Source organism: Protomyctophum parallelum (genome assembly GCF_964188405.1).
Source record: "Protomyctophum parallelum genome assembly, chromosome: 2".
Classification (NCBI taxonomy): Eukaryota; Metazoa; Chordata; class Actinopteri; order Myctophiformes; family Myctophidae; genus Protomyctophum; species Protomyctophum parallelum.
In genome coordinates this window covers 52,021,889-52,043,179 of record NC_139699.1, presented here as the reverse complement: position 1 = coordinate 52,043,179, position 21,291 = coordinate 52,021,889, and the positions used below count along the sequence as shown (strand labels likewise).

The window sequence follows — 21,291 nt, the reverse complement described above, 5'->3', positions numbered from 1 at the left end:
TGTACATATTCCATATTTTTCAGTTTTAGGTTGTAGGATGCTAATCAATAAATGTTTTGATTTATGTTAAGTCTTGGCTTGCCGCTTAAAGTGTATGCCCTCATTACTGCATTCCTCTAGCTAGGGATTATCTCCATAGTCACCCCACACACCAGGAACGCAACTCAATCTGCTGCAGACCAAATAAAACATTGCTTCTTTCGAAAGATTGACACTCCAACTGGAGTTATGGTCTAGGCCTGGGGGGGGGATAACCCTAACCCCATCTGGTATAATTGTATGCTATTAAAAGTTAGAAAATAGTCAGGCGATGTGTGTCATCACCGGAGAACAAATATAGACAGAACTGTACCAAGACATGAGGGAAATATTGACGGGGAGGGGGTCGTCAGGAAACAGGAGAATGGGGGGTTTGGCTTGTTGGTTAATCATTGAAGTCAGAACAGGCGCTGGTCAGGATTTAACTGCCAAGCCAGCCATTCATTCAGTTAGCTAGCAGCAGGTAAACGAGACGTTGACCGCCTAACTCTGAGATAGGCAATGAAGAGCTGAAAAAACTCCAAAGACGCACACTGGAATTGTACATTTAGGAAATAGATTAATAGCTGTTGATCAACTGAATGTTCGCTGAGAGAGAAGACTTAAATCTGCTATTGCAACAAAACAAAAACAATTAAATCCCTGTCTTTATATATATTGTGTTAGTTGCACTAACAGTCTTGAAACAAGACTTGCATGGTGGAGGATTACTTTAGTCAAGATGTTTGCTGTTCATCTTCTCTCCTTTTACTTCTCCAAACTACAGGAGGACCCCACAAAGAAGGTAAGAAACACTGCTGTATAACATTTATTACTGACAAACAAAACTTGCAGTGAAGTTGTAAGAAACCTCTCTTGTCTTATATAGAGTAGAGAGGAAACTATTTCACTGATTGGTCCAAACGGAAGTAATAATTCATGAGATGTATACAGTATGAACTATTTTATGAAATCAATGGCTGATTTAACATCTCTCATCTGTGTGACTGATGTGACTGGTTGATCAAGAGTAGAATTCAGAGATAAGATTGTCTTTGCTGAGTTACGGAATGATTAACGTCCTTCCGACGCAATGCCATTACTCATTTTTAGGATAGGAGGGGGACACCCACCCTCTCACACACACATTGGCACTGAGTCAGGTGTTTGACCAAAAGGACCTTGTCCCCTAAAGGTGTCACTATGGTGACAGTTTTAAGTGTGTGTGTGTGTGTGTGCGACACACGTACATGTGAGAATTCATCAGTATATCTAGCTCCCTCTCTTGTTTCTGTGCGCGAGTGCGTCATCCTTCATGTATGATCAGTCCACACTCCCCAGTTACATTTTTTTCAGATTAAAACATTTTTGTGATTGTTATCACACTTTCATCAGAACGGCTAGAGAATCTATGTAAAGCGCCTTGGATAAAGGTGCCATATAAATGCACCATTTACCATTTAAAAGACTATAGGTAAGACTAGACTTAAGACTAAATAGGACTAAGACTAAATGATGTGCAGTGTTAATTCTTTCAGCTGATTTTGATTTTGTCCTTTGAATAACACCATTTAGTCTTAGTCCTATTTAGTCTTCTGAAACTGTTTAGTCTTAGTCTAGTCTTGACTACATATCAAAAACCTTAGTCTTTTAGTCGTAGTCAACACAATTAACACTTATTCAAAAGACTAAATCACTAAGAAAAAACACTGCATTGGATACTCTCCCTCTGTCTGTCTCTCTCTCTCTCTCTGTTCATTCATTTAACCCATTTTGGGCAGGAACCCCTTTTGGTGTTTTAAACATGTTATAATTTAGCTATTGAAAAATAGCAGATCTACAAGCTCATAGTGCGCCACCGAGTGGCATGCTACGAGCTTGTAGGTCTGCTATTCTTTTTTTATCGTGAAAATGTGTCGCAAATCCTGACAGAAGACAGATTTTGAACACGATTCATAAATTTCGATGTCAGGCCTAATGGGTGCCCTCTGGAGTCCAGCTTTCATGTGATGTTTTTCCTCAGGTGGACAGGTTTCTGTACTCCATGCGTCTCAGTGATGACCAGCTCATGGACATCTCCACTCGTTTCTCAGGTGAAATGAAGAAGGGGCTCTCTGTGGAAACCAACTCCACGGCAACGGTCAAGATGCTGCAGACACACGTCCGCTCCACGCCTGATGGCTCAGGTGACTTTACTTACCAGAGAGAGGAGCAATGACCCAAACCGATTGTTTTGCTTATTTATAGCTTTGATTGGCCCAAATAGCTTTTAATTATATAACAAGCTAGCAGTGGTGTAAGGTAACAAAGTACATTTACTCAAGAGCTGTAGTTAAAGTAAAAATTTGAGGTATTTCTACTTAAATGAGTATTTCCAATTTCCATTTTCTTCTACATCTCAGAGGCAAATATTGTACTTTTCTCATCGTCAGGCAAACGTCTCAACTCCCATGAAAGGATACATGTGTGTAATCGGTAAATACTTTACTGTCTGTAAAGTCTGACTGTCTCTGTCTTATTATCTCTCTCTGTCAGAGAAAGGAGAGTTCCTAGCGCTGGATCTAGGAGGCTCCAGGTTCAAGGTGCTCCAGGTTAAAGTGAGAGAGGACGCAGGGAGTAGGAAGCGAGGGGTGGAGATGGAGGAGCAGATCTTCCCCATGCCCAAGGAGCTACTCAACGGGAAGGGAACTGAGGTGAGGCGTAGAGACTGGATAGACTGACCTGGGAGTGGATTTACACATCCCACTCCCACAGAAAGAAATCCCATCCCGTACCAATCCCGAGCCAGAGCAAAAATAAATAAATTAAAATTCGCACCCGCGTGAAGTGAGGGGCGCTCTCATCATCATACATCATCTCATTCTGGCCAATCACTATTTGCGTCCTCACTTTTGTCGCCAATGTTTGTGTTTACACTGGCCTAATGTGCACAAACACTCAAAAATAGTCATAGGCGGTGGTAGCAAAATTATGTTTGTGTTTACACAAACCCTCAAAGCTGGACATAGGACCCTCAAAAATCCCATCCCGTCCCACTCCCACAAAAAAAATGTATTAATAAATTTGTCATTAGGACATACAATTGATTTTGTGTCCTTTTTTAGATTACTTTCATGCAGTCTTTCATGCAGTTTTAATTCAAAAGATATGGTGACCAGGAACAGTTAATCTTTGGTAATATAATGAGGCTAATTGATGTCATTCCTGCTCCTGCCTGCTCCCGTTGACTTTTCATTCTCATCCCGTCCCAATCCCGGCCCTCCTGTGATTAATAACAAAATGGAATCCCATTCCATCCTCCAAAAATGTCAGCCTCTGGTGAGGAGTGAGGACAAGGATGGAGGAGGAGAGTATAGGGAGCTGAGAGGGAGAAAATAGAAGGATGAATGGAAAAAGTGGTTACCGTTTCCTCACAGCAAGAAGGATCAAACCCAAACCCGGACTGGGGCCTTTCTGTGTGGACTTTGATGTCTTTGATTGAGAATGGCTACCCACTGCTCCTAAATAATAGTTTGGTATGTGTGTGCATGCGTGCGCGACGCGTGTACATCTGTGTTGTACATCTGCTATTTTTGAACATTTTTGAAAAATCTTGAAAGTGTTTGGGGGTCGATCCTTCCTTGGCATGAACAAGTGTGAGAACTACTGATTTAGAGAACATTTGTAGAATGGGCCTCATGTCTTAATTATTATTGTCTGTTTATCCTTCCATCTGTCTTTGGGGTCAGTTATTTGACCATGTGTCTGTCTGTCCTTCCATCTGTCTTTGGTGTCAGTTATTTGACCATGTGTCTGTCTGTCCTTCCATGTGTTTTGGGGTCAGTTATTTGACCATGTGTCTGTCTGTCCTTCCATGTGTTTTGGGGACAGTTATTTGACCATGTGTCCGAGTGTCTGAAGGACTTCCTCCATCAGAAGAACATCAGCCTGGAGGACAAGCATGCTCTGGGCTTCACCTTCTCCTTCCCCTGTCAGCAGTCAGCGCTGGACCAGGTAATGTGACACTACATGGCAGGCACTTTGCGAGCGTGCCGTGCACACATAGACATCAAAGGGGGTTGAGTCCCTGCCCTTTTACCCGTCCGTAAAAAAAAAGGTGCCCTCTCCAGAGTCCAGACCATGAATGCAGCATTCACTATGATGAAGGAAATGCAAATGCCCCCTTTCCATGACATGCCCGAGCGCAGCATTCAGGAGAATTGCTTTTTCCTGAACTTTAACGCAGCATTTTACATTGAAAGAATTTGTCCTCCGTGGAGAAATCCATGCCGTAAGCCGAATAAATATTTCCACTCTTCCCTTCTTTATAGGGAGTCTTGCTAAACTGGAGTAAAGATTATCGTGCCCGGGGTCTCCAGGGAAAAGATGTGGTGCAGGCCCTCACAGAAGCAATCAGCAGGACCGGGGTATGCATGGGGCGTCACTGCTGTACAAGACCTATCACTACATTACCCATAACTCACCACAACACCCAGCAAAACTACAACATAATTATTTACATTTTAGGTCCCTCACTGGACATGTTTTTCGGAATTTTAGCTGTGTTTCTCCATCGGTTTTCCGAAAAAGGTGTCCAGTGTGCAACCACCTTTACAGCTACACCTATATAGAACCTATGAAAAACCAAGGGGTCCGTGTATTTTACAGCCATTTGAATTCAAATTTTGTATTTGACAAACAGTATTCAGCATACGGTTTGGTGTTCTGAAAACTGTTTGTCAAATATATAAATGGTAAATTAAAACATAGAATATGGTTCGTTTTCTGAATACTGTTTAGAAATTGTTAAATGGGCCCTAAGAGATGCAGAAATTAACTTGAAAAAGTGCCCTTCTGGACACAGGAGTAATGTGTGATGTTTGGCAAAATGTTTAGGAGTAATTTAAACGTGTGTGTGTGTGTGTGTGTGTGTGTGTGTGTGTGTGTGTGTGTGTGTGTGTGTGTGTGTGTGTGTGTGTGTGTGTGTGTGTGTGTGTGTGTGTGTGTGTGTGTGTGTGTGTGTGTGTGTGTGTGTGTGTCGCAACTTGGCCTGTTGTAGCGCCACCATGAGGCTGATTTGAAAACTGTCAAGTGGCATTTCTTCCTCAGCCTATAGTGGGAATATGCATGCACGGCCTGGGAAGCCGTGGATATGCACGGCTTGGGATACACTGCCATGTCTTCCTTCTCAGAATGCATTTCTTTCATGTGGATTCCAAGGGATTCGATTTCCCAAAAGTTGCGTAACTGATCTGACAGTGCCTGTTCCTTTCCGACGCTGATGTGCATCACTTCAATGTCCACAACTTCAGTTATGATATTTAGCGTGCGTGACTTCTCCTTGCACCAGCCATCCAAATACACTTTCCAGTGCAACTAGTCCTTCATTCAGTCTCTCATTTTTTCCTGTGACCATTTTCCAATATTGGTCTCCGCCAATTAGGACTCCTAATTCCACTGCATCCATCCCTATGATGGGTACATCTGCTATGGGCATTCCTTTTGCTTCCAAGTCCCTCCTTATCTTTCCGTTTGGCGTTTAATCATAGAAGAGCTGAACTTGGGTGTTTCCAATAAATGGACATCAATGCTTTGATTGTTCTTAATATTTCTCAAACGAGCCTTCACTTTCCTGCAGGTAATTCTCTGGGGTGTTTTGGAACCAAACACGTGTATATTCAACGTTTCTTTACCTATAACTGGCAGGTTAAGTGCTCTGGAGACTGGAAATATCCTCTTTAATGAAACTGCGGGTGCTATACCCCCATCTAATAGGCACCACTTGGCTTTGCGTTGGTGCATCTATCCAAATGGTAGCTATCTGCAGTAATACTGTACTATTGTCAGAGTTGCTAACTGCATCTGCAACACTGTGGTCAGCCTGTCTGTCGTTGCCGTGGTCGGCGCGTCTATCATGCGCTGTATATTGACTGGCTTTGCGTTGGTGCATCTTTTCAAATGGTAGCTGTCTGCAGTAATACTGTAGGCTACTATTGTCAGAGTTGCTTGCTACACTAGCCTACTAACTTAACTGCATCTACAACACTGTGGTCAGCCAGGTGCTTGCCCGTTTTTCCTCCCGGAATTGTCACCAGTGAGGGGGATAACTTTGTAATATGCTATTGGCTGTTTGTATTCTTTTTGGAAAAATATAAAAAGATACTCCTGTAGAAAGGCTATATTATTTTACTTATATTGACCCTATAAACAATTTAGTATTATTTAGTATATGTAAGGTTTTGCACACTCAAATGGTCCACGGCTTCCCAAGCCGTGGATATCCACGGCTTCCCAAGCCGTGCATGCCTATTCCCACTATAGGCTGAGGAAGAAATGCCACTTGACAGTTTTCAAATCAGCCTCATGGTGGCGCTACAACAGGCCAAGTTGCGTCTCACACACGTCACACACACACACACACACACGCGCACACACACCACACACCACACACACACTGACACACACACACACACACACACACACACACACACACACACACACACACACACACACACACACACACAAACCCAAACAAACATGTTTAAATTACTCCTAAACATTTTGCCAAACATCACACACTCTCCTATCCTCCTGTCCTCCTGGTGGAGACCTGTGCCCAGAAGGGCACTTTTTCTAGTTAATTTCTGCATCTCTTAGGGCCCATTTAACCATATAATGCGCATGTTTAATCAGTGGCACCGTTTCCATTAAGGTTCAATCATCCAGAAGATAAAGTCATATAATAACATCAGTGCGTTAAAATGTGATCTAAAAGCACGCCAATGTGTTTAAATAACTAATAACTATAATAAAGGATACATTAAATATAATATCACCTGGTGCGATCATCAACAGCGCTGCCTGTGTCTGCTTGCAGTAACAGCAGCACAGCCTGCCTGTCACTCAAGACGGCCGTGGCTACGCCTCCGTCCCCTTTTAAGGGAAAGGGAGGGTCGTTACAGCAGAGAAATGAACCAGAGAACACAGTACAGGTCGCGGTGCGTCTCGTTTTGAATTCTTAATTCTGTTTCGAACGACAACAACGGAAATCTAGAATGAACAATTTCTAAACAGTATTCAGAAAAAGAACCATATTCTATGTTTTAATTTACCATTTATATATTTGACAAACAGTTTTCAGAACACCAAACCGTATTCTGAATACTGTTTGTCAAATACACGGACCCCAAGGATACAGAGATGAAAAACCAAGGATACAGAGATGAAAAACCAAGGATACAGAGATACAGCATCACTGTTGGATTGTACTTGCATACAAGTTTGTACATATACTGTATGTATACATGCACTACAATATAGGAACAATGCAATCTCTCTCTCTCTCTATCTCTCTCTCTCCCCAGGATATGGACATAGAGGTGTTAGCCCTAGTGAATGACACAGTGGGGACTATGATGACCTGTGGGTTTGACGATAAGCATTGTGAAGTGGGTCTCATCATTGGTTAGTAGTGTCACTCTTTGGAATGGCTAAAATGTATAGGGCTGAAGTGGCTAATTTATGTTTTGTAATAATCAAAGTAACTACAGTAGTAACTAAAGTTTTCAAATAAATGTAGTGGAGTAAACGTACAATATTTTCATCTGAGATGTAGTGGAGTAGAACTAAAACTATTGTAAATTGAAAATATTTAAGGGACAACTTTAGTTTTTTTCAACCAAGGTTCATGTTTTAGGTTGTTATTAGAAAAGTAAAAGATGAGTGTTATTTTTTTTTCCATTTGCTGCTTTCTTTCGTTTTTGCGATTTTAGCTATTTTTGACAGGGGTTAGGTTAGGGTTAGGGTATTCGAACACGGAGCTAAATATGTTTTTTTTTTTTTACGAAAACAGCATTCAAGAGGATTGCCTTTTCTTGAGTCTCCTGAACTTGAACGCAACATTTTGCATTGAACTAATTTGTTTCGGAATCCATGTCTCAGCGTTGAGAGCTTGTAGATCTGCTATTTTCGCATTTTTTTGTCCAAAAGTGCCCTCTTACGGGGTTTCAGCCCCTGCCTCTCTAACACTCTCTGCACGTCCCTGGCGCTATATATAAATGCACCATTTACCATTTGTGCGCGTGCCGTGCATGCGTGCGTTTGTTTGTTTTTAGGTACGGGTACCAATGCGTGCTACATGGAGGAGCTCCGTCACATTGAGCTGGTGGAGGGGGACGAGGGCAGGATGTGTGTGAACACAGAGTGGGGGGCGTTCGGAGACGACGGGGCGCTGAATGATTACATCACAGAGTTCGACAGGGAGATCGACGCAGCCTCCAGGAACCCTGGGAAACAACTGTAATGTTTCATTTATCACTCAATTTAACAGCGTGACACGACACGTATCACGATACATGGTTGATGTTACGATACATGGACGATGTTGGTTCATTATGGCGATACGATACGATTCAACGATTTAAAATCAATACAGTAACTAAATATTTAGCAAAGAAAAAGTGTGAAACATTTGGATAGTGCAGTTTTTTTAAGGATTTTTTTTTTAATATGGATATAAATAAGTAAACATTGATTCTCTGGCAAATACATAAATTATACAGTATGTATGAACACAGAGAATCCACACATTTATCGATAGACCAAGTGTAGCGATATTGAACAGGTACTTAGTATTGATACAATCAATTATTTGCATTGCAAAATGATATGATACGATACAAAGTCAATGTTGCTGTTTACATTTCCATATACTGTACTTTCTTTAAATTAAAATTGATTTTTCGATTGTTACTTATCGTTACACCCCTATGCTCTATGACTTGCATACTACTAGTATAGCATTTCATTGCCAAATAATATCACAAATTAATTTCTTTGCAACACAATATATAAAGTAACTGTCGTTATGTATTCCTGTCCGTTTCTTTGGTTTCTGTAGCTTTGAGAAGCTTGTCAGTGGCCTGTATATGGGGGAGCTGGTCAGGCTGGTTGTGCTGAAGATGGCCAAACTAGGACTGCTGTTTGATGGATATGTTTCTGACGCTCTGAGAACAAAGGGGAAAATAACCAACACACACATTGCAGCTGTGGAACAGTAAGATTTATATATCTGTCTGTCTGTCTGTCTGTCCGTCAATGCGTCCGTCTGTCCTCCTGTCCAGTGTTCTTCAGTACTGTAGTACCACCTGTATGGATGTTTGTCTGCAGCCCTGAAGCCACAACTGCTGCAACAACTGAACATTTGTTCAAAGATTGTTGGACAACCACTTCAGAGACTATATACATCCACGTATGATAACAGGCAGCATCCTACGGTTGGCAAAGAATATCACCTCAAACACTAGCCATGTGTTGTATGGAGAATATAGGAGAATATAAGTTCCTACCTACCTACCTTCAGGAAGGAGATATGGGACGGCCTATTTTTGCCTACCCCTTATGCCTAAATTATTTGCCTTTTTTGACTACTTTGAAAAACATTTTTGAATAGTTCAAATAGCCGATCTACAAGCTCACAACGTGTCGATGTAGATCGACACGTTTTCAAAATAGTAGAAAATGGCAAAGTTTGTCCCTAAAGAAAAGTTTAGTGTTAAGGCCAAGGGGTAAGGCACTGGCGAAGATAGGGCCCATGGCCGGGTGTCCCAGCATACAATAAGGTTAGACTGAAGAGGTCCTTTGTCCTTTGCGGCTTATCAGGGGTTTGGCCAGGGCTGGGTGGTGGACATTTTTCTTGTCTGCATGTCTTTATGTATGTAATCTTGTTTTGGTTCTTTGCACTGTCAAATGTGTGTATGTGTTCTGCATACATGGCTGCTGGGTTGCAAGACAAATTTCAGTGTGAACTGACAATAAAGTACTATATCAATGTATCAATCATGAATTGTACTGTAGGCCACCTGTCTTATGGGCTTGTCTTTCTCAGGTATAAAGATGGGCTCAGAAACACCAGAGACATTCTTCTGGACCTCGATTTGACGCCATCGTCCGACGACTGTGTCGCGGTGCAGCACGTCTGCACGGTAGTCTCCTTCAGGTCTTCAAATCTAGTCGCCGCTGGTCTGGCGGCCATTTTGACTCGGGTCAGACAGAACAGAAAGCTGAAGACCTTGAGGATCACAGTGGGCGTGGACGGAACCGTCTACAGGACACTTCCGCAGTAAGTCGTCTTCACAGAAACACCTCACATGCATCAGAACTCTTACAAAGAGGTCAACATATGTCGTATGGATCAGAGTAAAGAGAATGAAAGCAGGGCCTTGATTTTAAACTGATGTTTAACAATAAGTACCAGAATCTTACGCCTAATAGGCACGTGAACGCACGTGAATGCAAACATGGATGGAAATGGCGACAAATCGAATCATACATTTCCCCTATCGTAGCTACCTCTTCAAAGAAATATTACAATATTATAGAGAGAACAGCATTAAGTTAGTAATACTGGAAGTTATACTCTATTATATGGTGATAACATTTTTACTAATGTGTAATAATGAATAATTTCAGGTATGCTAAACGTCTCCACAAGGTGGTGCGCCGGCTGGTTCCTGACTGTCACGTCCGGTTCGTTCTGTCAGAGAGCGGCAGCAGCAAGGGAGCTGCTGTGGTCACGGCTGTGGCCCAGAGACTGGCATCACAGAGACAGCAGGTTAGAGACTGGCATCACAGAGGCAGCAGGTTAGAGACTGGCAACACAGAGACAGCAGGTTAGAGACTGGCATCACAGAGACAGCAGGTTAGAGACTGGCATCACAGAGACAGCAGGTTAGAGACTGGCGTCACAGAGACAGCAGGTTAGAGACTGGCATCACAGAGACAGCAGGTTAGAGACTGGCATCACAGAGACAGCAGGTTAGAGACTGGCAACACAGAGGCAGCAGGTTAGAGACTGGCATCACAGAGACAGCAGGTTAGAGACTGGCGTCACAGAGACAACAGGTTAGAGACTGGTGTCACAGAGACAGCAGGTTAGAGACTGGCATCACAGAGACAGCAGGTTAGAGACTGGCATCACAGAGACAGCAGGTTAGAGACTGGCATCACAGAGACAGCAGGTTAGAGACTGGCAACACAGAGGCAGCAGGTTAGAGACTGGCGTCACAGAGACAGCAGGTTAGAGACTGGCATCACAGAGACAGCAGGTTAGAGACTGGCCTCACAGAGGCAGCAGGTTAGAGACTGGCATCACAGAGACAGCAGGTTAGAGACTGGCGTCACAGAGACAGCAGGTTAGAGACTGGCATCACAGAGACAGCAGGTTAGAGACTGGCAACACAGAGGCAGCAGGTTAGAGACTGGCATCACAGAGACAGCAGGTTAGAGACTGGCGTCACAGAGACAACAGGTTAGAGACTGGTGTCACAGAGACAACAGGTTAGAGACTGGCATCACAGAGACAACAGGTTAGAGACTGGCGTCACAGAGACAACAGGTTAGAGACTGGCCTCACAGAGACAGCAGGTTAGAGACTGGCGTCACAGAGACAGCAGGTTAGAGACTGGTGTCACAGAGACAGCAGGTTAGAGACTGGTGTCACAGATACAGCAGGTTAGAGACTGGCATCACAGAGGCAGCAGGTTAGAGACTGGCAACACAGAGGCAGCAGGTTAGAGACTGGCATCACAGAGACAGCAGGTTAGAGACTGGCATCACAGAGACAGCAGGTTAGAGACTGGCATCACAGAGGCAGCAGGTTAGAGACTGGCATCACAGAGACAGCAGGTTAGAGACTGACATCACAGACACAGCAGGTTAGAGACTGGCGTCGCAGAGACAGCAGGTTAGAGACTGGCGTCACAGAGACAGCAGGTTAGCTGGCTGTGGATTTCATGCACTATAGAGCGGGGGGGGGGGGGGGGGTTCAACTGATTTTGACCCAGGGACCACCATCCTGACTAAAAGCAACCTGGGGACCACCACTATTGTGTTGGGTAGGCTGACCACCCGTCCCACATCTCACGGGACAGTCCTGCAGGGATCTCCATATATGGGCATAGAAGGGACAGACATATGGATAAATTATGGGACGATCGGTCAGACGTTCATCAAGATAAGTGGGGAAAACACATACTCGCTCAAAGAGATTCGGTGCATTTATAGATGGATAAAATAACTGTAAAATATATATGGTAATTTATTGGATTCATGCTAAAATCAGACCAGAGGTTTATTTGAATTTTTTTTTTTTTTTTTTATATGCAAATTGCACTGACTATTCTTAAGTCTATGCTAATAGTACTGATGATGTTTAAGGTGTATGTTAATGTAACGCCCGGGATTCGAACTCGGGTCTCTTGCGTGAAAGCCCGATATCTTAACCACTAGACCAAATATATCCCTATGGACCAGGGGAAGTCATCTGGCTGAGGCTGTGAGCCACTCTGCACTAATTCCATTGGCTTGTTGTGTTTTTATACCATTTTGTAACTTGCAGGTGGACAAGACGCTGTCCTCCTTCAAACTGTCCCCAGAGCAGCTCGGATTGGTCAAGGCCAGAATGAGGGTGGGGTTAGAGGAGGGCTTAAAGAGTAACGGCGCCTCCCCCTCGGCCTTAAAGATGCTGCCGTCGTTTGTGTTCCGGACCCCCAATGGCACAGGTTAGAGCCGTAGTTCAACACACTCACAACGATGGCGCAGGTTAGAGCCGTAGTTCAACACACTCACAACGATGGCACAGGTTAGAGCCGTAGTTCAACACACTCACAACGATGGCACAGGTTAGAGCTGTGGTTCAACACACTCACAACGATGGCACAGGTTAGAGCCGTAGTTCAACACACTGACAACGATGGCACAGGTTAGAGCCGTGGTTCAACACATTGACAACGATGGCACAGGTTAGAGCTGTGGTTCAACACACTGACAACGATGGCACAGGTTAGAGCTGTGGTTCAACACACTGACAACGATGGCACAGGTTAGAGCTGTGGTTCAACACACTGACAACGATGGCACAGGTTAGAGCTGTGGTTCAACACACTCACAACGATGGCACAGGTTAGAGCTGTGGTTCAACACACTGACAACGATGGCACAGGTTAGAGCTGTGGTTCAACACACTCACAACGATGGCACAGGTTGGAGCCGTGGTTCAACACACTCACAACGTGCCGCTTCGCACCGCGTTATGAGCTTGTAGATCTCTTAAACATTTGTTGTTTGTAATTTATGGAATTTCTTAAATTTTTCATTTTTTTCATTGAGTTTTGTTTTCAATGAATGATTTGTTTTTTGTTGCCTTTTTTGTAAATGTTTTGAAAAACAGCATTTGTCATCTTAAAATCGTCTCATATAAGAATTGTGGTCCAAAAATAAACAAACTGTCTTGGCAATATTGACAGGGAGGTGTCTCTGTATCTCTATCTGTGTCAGTCACTCATATTTTGAGATGATGATATTTTCCAAAACATTACACGAAATATGTAACATAAGTCATTATTCACCAAACGTAGTTGCAGCCTAATGTGTACCGGTACGTGACAGAAATAACAATCTACAAGCTCACAACGTGCTGCAGTGTGATCCTATGCCCTAGGATAGGAATGTGTAGCAAAACATTTGGAATAGAATTATAGCATTCTATATTGGCCTATGCTTTATTTTTGCTACACTGCCTGTCTTCGGGCATTGTACTTTTGCTCGACACTCTCTTCTGCCTGACAATGAAATGAACTAGGTTTATTTAGGAACAAACTAAATACAGCTGCTAATGTCACTTCTTGTTGTGAGGGAAAAACTATGAGATGATATTTTCACTCTGTCCGTAACATTATGGGATGGATAAAATCAGCTGTGCTCTGAGGAGGTTAATTAATTGGTTTAACCTTTGTGTTCATGTTTTGTTTTTCCTAGAGCATGGTAAATACCTAGCCTTGGATCTGGGAGGAACCAATTTCAGAGTTCTGTTGGTGAAGATTCGAAGTGGTTCTGTACAACTCTACAACAAGATCTACCCCATACCACTGGAGATCATGCAAGGCACAGGAGAGGAGGTGGAATTAAATAGACTTAATTAGAATTAGAATAGATTTTATGGACTATTATGCAATTTACAATTTAGATATTTAACAGACGCTTTTAATCCAGAGCTATTTACATGCTAAACATCATCAGTACTATTAGCAAGACATGGTAATACATCAAATACATAGTAATAGTCATCAAGGATCATTAGCAAGCTAAGAATCTAACATCCATCTAACAGTAGAATATCTGTACAATGAAACTTTGAGTATACACCATGTGTGCTGTCTAAATAAAATGCTATCTAAATGACATAAGTTTAGCCTTTGCATACACCTGTAAGGTGTACGAGGCTAGTGCAAGTTCTACGGCAAGTGCACTGCACCCAATTGAATTAACATTAAGTATTATTTGTGAACTGATAACATTAGAGTAAATTATTATTTACTTTAGGTATTAGGAGGTTTAACCTTAATGATAAAATTTAATTAAATTGGTAAATTGACAATTGTTTTGTTCCTCCCCCCTCTCCCTCTCTAGTTGTTTGACCACATAGTCCAGTGCATCAGTGACTTCCTGGACTACATGGGGATGAAGAATGCTCGTCTTCCTCTGGGTTTCACCTTCTCCTTCCCCTGTCAGCAGCAAGCCATTGACTCGGTACAGAGTCACAAGCTCCTGTTATATGTTAGAGTAAAGTGTGTGGACTAGTTTGAGTGCAATTAGTTTTAGGTTTAGCTTGTTGTATCTTCAGTTTCCTTACAATTTATATTGGCAGAGGCAAATGGTAAAGGTATGCAGCAATATAAATTTGCATGCATGGCTTTCTTTTTTTTCCACTTATTTTTTTTATTGAAAAGAAAGGATTTCAAGGACAGACACAAGAAGACAGAAAGAAAAAAAATGTACAAAACACACAAAAAACAAAAACATTACAAGAATGGGTAAAAGAAGAAATTTTCAGATATTACAGATTCATATTTGAATTCCTCATACATTGACCATGGGCTGGAGGAAGAGATCCCACTTTTTGTGAAACTTATCCTCTTAAGTAGTCTGAGTATGAATGTTAGTTTTTCCATGACGTATATTTCCCCTGTAATGTCCATCCAATTGTCTTTGGTTGGTGGGACATGCATGACTGTCTTAATGGTCATTAATAAAGATTGCACCAAATGTTAGTTCTAGGCTAGCATAACAGCAATAATCTGTTATTAAATAAATCTGTTCTTGATTGAACACACATATTAGCACTGGCAGAACACAGAGAACATACTCTGTAACTGTACTGTAACTTATTTGAAGGAAATTGTGAACATTGTCTAATGTTCTTCTAAAATGATTAATGGTTAAATGAATACGTTTTTTCAGACGAGGTGTATAAGTTGGTCGTAACGAAATCCTGCCTGGCCAATTTCGCCTACTAGAAACAGACCAGCTCCTGGCCTGAATAGGCCTCGAAATTAATACTCTTGCCATCATCCCGCTAATATCCCAATATCACCGAATGTTCATTGTTTGCTTTGCAGGGAACGTTAGTGAGCTGGACGAAAGGCTTCAAGGCCACAGACTGTGAAGGTCATGATGTGGTGGACATGCTGAGAGACGCCATCAAGAGACGCAATGTAAGTCACATACAACACTCCCAACACCATGGAGATGATGAGTGCAGCCAAGTACAAGGCTTATTTATTCAGATGCTGCCTCACCATACTGTAGAAACATTTGTCATCTAGGAATTGGACTTGATAGTGTGTGTGTGTGTGTGTGTGTGTGTGTGTGTGTGTGTGTGTGTGTGTGTGTGTGTGTGTGTGTGTGTGTGTGTGTGTGTGTGTGTGTGTGTGTGTGTGTGTGTGTGCGCGCTTGTGCGTGCGCACACGCTTTTCTCCAACAGGAGTTTGACTTGGACATAGTTGCAGTTGTAAATGACACAGTTGGAACCATGATGAGTTGTGCCTATGAAGACCCACATTGTGAGATTGGACTTATAGCTGGTAAGCATAAAAAGCAACTTAACAAGTGCGAATCAGAGATAACAAACAAACAGCAAGGTTGGTAACTATAGTCACAAAGTGTGCGAAGAAAACAATGTAGTGCTTCAACAAAACTAGGATACCAGGTAAACATCGAACCTCCTTTCTAAACAATGTGCATTCTAAATGACATTCTTAAACTGTTCCTAGGGATTGGGTATTTAATTGCTTTTATGGATGGTACAGTACATGTCTGTCATTGTTATTTTCCTGTATTTGTTAAGTAATTGACCTATTATTTGCCTCCTCTCTTGGCCAGTTCAGGTTCGCAAAGACGCTTCCATCTCAATATGTTTTTTTTACTCGTTAAATAAAGGTTTCAAAAATCACACCCGTGTGAAGTGAGGGGCGCTAATTTATTAAAGTCTAACTCGTGTTGATTAGGTGCATGGTGATGTAAAACAAACGGTGCAAACACAAACATTAAACGCCATTAACAATAAAGAGACAATATGACGTAAATGACACATTATGACGTACATTTTCCCTTATTGTCAATGCATTTACAAAACAAACATTGAACTAAAGACAAACATTAAACCTGTGTATAGGAGGGGCTAGCGCCCCTTAAAAACAAAACAAAGAATATATGTGGTCAAGGAAAAAATAATCTAAATATCTGCATAGTAAACTAGCAACAACCGTGGCTCTTCTCCAGAATGTGACTGCAGTGTTGTGTTCCACAGGCACGGGCAGTAATGTTTGTTACATGGAGGAGCTGAGGAACATTGAGAAGGTTGGCAGAAAGCCGGAGGGAAAGGAAAGGATGGAAGGAGGAGAGGAGAAGGTATTTTACTAGACAAAGTTGTTATCCACACCCACACTCTATTATGCGTTTAAAGGTCAAACTCGGGTTTGTTTTAACCATATCAATTACGTACATTCACAGTTTCACACACATTCACCTCACAAGCTCTAATCATCTCTGCCTGACAGACTATTCTATTCTGGTTCGATTACGGGCCGGCCGAGACATTCGCTGCTTGTCACTCCCCTACTACCCCCCCCCCCCCCTCTCTCTCTCTCTCTCTCTCTCTCTCTCTCTCTCTGTTCTGTCTCTCTCTGTTCTGTCTCTCTCTCCACTGTATACCTGTCAAATAATGTCAACTAAAGCCCCCACCAGATAACATTAAAAAGGGATATTGCATTGTGCTCTCAGAAGGAAGGCTGTACAGAGGGAGAGAAGGAGAAGCAGAGGATGTGTGTCAACACAGAGTGGGGGAGTCTGGGAGAGGACGGCTGCCTTGGTGACATCATCACACAGTACGACAGCCAGGTGGACCAGCAGTCGTTCAACCACGGCAAACAGAGGTTAGTGACATCATCACCCAGTTAGTGACATCATCACTTAGTATGACATCATCACCCAGTACAAACAGAGGTTAGTTAGAGAGCACTGGTTCCCAAACAGTGGGTCGGGACCCATTTGTGGGTTGCGGACTAATTTTTATGGGTCCCTTTATTTTTGGTTTCCTATACATTTAAAAAAGATTCTTAAAGTTTTAATTAAAGTTTTAATAATTATTAATCAATGATTTCTTTCAGTCATTTCATGAAGAAATAACAGAAAAACTTTCATAAATTGGAAAACACATACAGCCGATGTACAAGCTCAACGCGGTGCAAAGCGATGTGTTGTGAGCTTGAAATGTCTCTTTTGGGTCACAGGCTAAAAGGTTTGGGACCCACAGAGATAGAGAGTCTCGCTGGAGCTGTATAGTATACTGTGAAACAGTGTTGATTCTGTCGACTAAAAATGTTCGTCGACTACCTTTTTTACTGACCAAAACTAAATGAAAAACTAAGCCATGATGACCAAAACTATGACTAAATAGTAATACACTGACAATTTTGTCAACAAATAAAAACTAGACTGAAATGTTAGGGAGGGACAAAAAATGATCTCCAGTGGTATGGGGTAGATCTTGTTGTAGAGTTGTACAGAATCTCTGAAATTGGTTCCTCCCAGATCCAAAGCTAGGTATTTACCATGCTCTAGGAAAAACAAAACGTGAACACAAGCTTGTAGATCAGCTAGTATAAAATGATTAAATACGTCGGTATATGTTTAAGTTATGTTGTCATATCTGCCCTGTGCAATTTTTTAATATGAAGCCTAGAAAGCAAACAGAAATTTAATTTGTATTCACATTTTCCAATGTTCAACAAAAAACACAATTAAAACGTTAATCACAATTAGTTGTATAATAATTAATTGTGTGTGTGTGTGTGTGTGTGTGTGTGTGTGTGTGTGTGTGTGTGTGTGTGTGTGTGTGTGTGTGTGTGTGTGTGTGTGTGTGTGTGTGTGTGTGTGTGTGCGTGTGCGTGTGCGTGATTGTGTATCTGTCTGTGCATTTGTCTGTGCAGTGGGTGTCAGTCTTTGCCTCTCCTGTAAGTTAACAATGAGAGCTTTCACACACACACACACACACACACACACACACACACACACACGCACACGCACACGCACACACAACCTGTGAGTTCCCCATAACTGTTGGTTCAGGACAGCTGAAATATTGGTTCTACAAATAGGTCCACATAATTATGTGAATAATTTTGTTCTGGTCTGTTTCATTGCGTTCTGTTTGGATCGGACCAGTTGTCTTTTTGGCTGTATTATAAGCACTTATTTGTCTTTTATTTTTTAATTTCTTTCCCAAGAAGAGAGGCCATCATCACTGTTTTGTTGTAAAGCAGGGGGGGGGGGCAGCACACCACTCTGCTCATGGCTCTGCACAGAGGATGGAGGCTGCGATTGGAACCCATTCGGACCCCATCAGTGCACGGTGGTGTTACCACCAGTAAACCAACACACCTCGATGCCCCAAAGCACTGGCGACATGGACTCCGTCAGCGTCTCACCTGTTGGACAAGGAAGTCTTCATCAGCAGAGGTAATAATAAGCAGTCTACTGTAACTGGTCAATTTGACACGAACACATTATCAGCACAACAATCCAGTGAGGAACTGGCACTGGGATTAGCATCAAGACCTGAGGCCCATTCTACAAATGCCCTCTAATCAGCAGTTTAAAGAAGATTCAAACAAGCTTGTATAGTGAGCTTGTATGTCTGCTAATTCAAACTGGGACACATTTGAAGCTGCTGAATGGCGACGGGGAACTAATGTGTTTTTATGAGATACAATTTTAACCTAAAGATAAATACAATTCTACTATAACATTGTGACATGTCTGAGCAAATGATAAGTGAAGCTGTGCCTTGACAAAGTTGACATTGGTGCGTCAGTATGTTTGCTATGTGTGACATTATAGATACAGTACAATCTAACTAATCTGTTACAACACATGTAGATACTACATTTGAATGACTATGTTTTACAACACAGCAGCATGCAAATAGTTTGGTTCTCATCCTTTTGTGCATCACGTGGGCCATGTGAGCATGTCTTTATCTCACACACATATTTAAATATTTACATATGATTAATATATGTTATGCTAAGAAGTTCCATGCATAGCACATGCATGGACGCGCATGTGGGCACGCACGTACAGTACGTACGTACCTATGCACGCACGCACGCACGCACAATAGAGTAAAGTTGAGCAGAAAACACCCTTCAGTGTCATTCCTATGACACCTGTCATAGTGTCTTATGTTAGCCAGAACAAACAGAAAAGGCCCTGACAGAAAATGATGCTCTTAAGATGTAAAAATAGATTTAGTTACATAAGTGACAGTAAAAGAAGGAGAGTGTGTTTCAGTCCTGAGGCCGTCATCAGACAGCACCCCATGTGTCTGTCTGTCTGTGATCTTTTAAACCCATATATGGAGATGTCTGTATCTGTCCAAATATGGGCATATCTGACCACTATGCCCTTCGGACAACCAGATCTAAGGGCGGCTGTGGCTCAGGAGGTAGAGCAGGTCGTCCAATGATCCGTGGTTCGGCGGTTCGAATCCTAGCTCCTCCTGCCTACATGTCGAAGTGTCCTTGGGCAAGACACTGAACCCTACATCGCCTCCAATGAGTCGGTCGGTGTGAGTTTGCTTCCACCATTGGTGTGGGAAGTGAGGACGCTATGGAGTTGACTCACTGTTCACCACTTCGCCTCCCAATGTATGAATGATTGAACGATTGTAAAGTGCTTTGAGTACTTGGAAAAGCGCTATAAAATATATATATATATATATATATAAGACATGGGCAAGGCGTTGATGAAAATGAGCACAACCACTTTATTCGACCGAGTCAATGACCGGAAAGGCACTCCCTTTGGTCGTTGGCGAGATATGCGTGAGCTAGATTGTGCGCAGATACATTCTCCCATTAGGCTAGTTGTTGAAATGATAGTTAAATTAAACTTGTTCCTTCATTTGCTTGAGACCCCCTGGAACTCGAGGACCCTACTTTGTGAACCTAATGCTATAGATTAGAGTAGCAGGAGTGTCTATTGAGTAATAACCCAGAGTGGGTTGATCTGTTTAGCAATTCTGTAGAATAGTGTTACTCTATTGGTACTGTACCTATTTTTATTTATTAGTGCTGGCAAGTAGAGGCATACTACCCCTAACTGCTCCCCGGGCTATATTAATAGCACCCACTGCTCCTAATACTTAGGAATTGGATGTGGGTTAAATGCAGAGAACAAATTGCAACATATGTACAAATGTTCCCAAACCTTTCCATGCCAAGCAATCACATCATGTACACTCTAGCTGCGGTCCCCCCTGGAGAACACGGACCCCACCTTGGAAACCAGCAACACAAAAAGAGAGTCAGAGAGTGGTTTCCAAGGTGATGTAAGTAAGATTCACTGAAGATTCTTATATGCGGGGAGGAAACATCAGTGAACCCTCGCTATGAGTCTGGCCGCGCCAGGCTAAGTAAGGACACCCCCCACCCCCACCCACCCACCCCCTGTGCAGTGTGCGTGAGCCATTCTTTAAGTTTATTTGCTGCTATGATCTGAATGGAATGACTCGTGACAACTTCAACTCGACTTCAGACTGTAAAACAACAGCTGGCATGTCCATACCGGATACCACCTCATATACCTCCTTTAAGTCCTAGTTGTCCCTCTACCTTTCTTCTCATTATTTCTCTCTCTCTCTCTCTCTCTCTCTCTCTGTTGTGTTCTCTCTCTTTGCTGGTGTCTCCCGCCCTCCTTGTAGGTTTGCCTTTGAGCACATTAGCCAATCACAGATGCGAGGGTGTGGTACATACCCCCAGCTAGCAGCAGCTCTATCCAATCAGCGGACGAGTAGAAGGCAGGGCTCAGGTTTTCATCCTCCTCCTCCTCCTCACCCCGCCCCCCATTTAGCTAAGCTTGCAGTCTCACAGTTACACTTCCTGGCTTACAGAAAGA

At 42.5% G+C, this 21,291-nt stretch overlaps 1 protein-coding gene across 1 annotated transcript; it reads left to right on the top strand.

The window, feature by feature from the left end:
- Positions 1-760: 760 nt before the first annotated feature.
- On the top strand, positions 761-17,292 carry LOC310854670 (hexokinase HKDC1-like; the record flags this gene model as incomplete). The annotated part of the gene is made up of 17 exons (XM_083759345.1): positions 761-823; positions 2,042-2,204; positions 2,554-2,711; positions 3,889-4,011; positions 4,329-4,424; positions 7,362-7,461; positions 8,112-8,295; positions 8,897-9,052; positions 9,884-10,117; positions 10,468-10,609; positions 12,395-12,557; positions 13,813-13,952; positions 14,464-14,583; positions 15,453-15,548; positions 15,818-15,917; positions 16,643-16,743; positions 17,116-17,292. The coding sequence occupies 17 exons, from the start codon at positions 761-763 to the stop codon at positions 17,290-17,292; spliced, it is 2,316 nt and encodes a 771-aa protein (XP_083615471.1).
- Between the last annotated feature and the right edge of the window lie 3,999 nt (positions 17,293-21,291).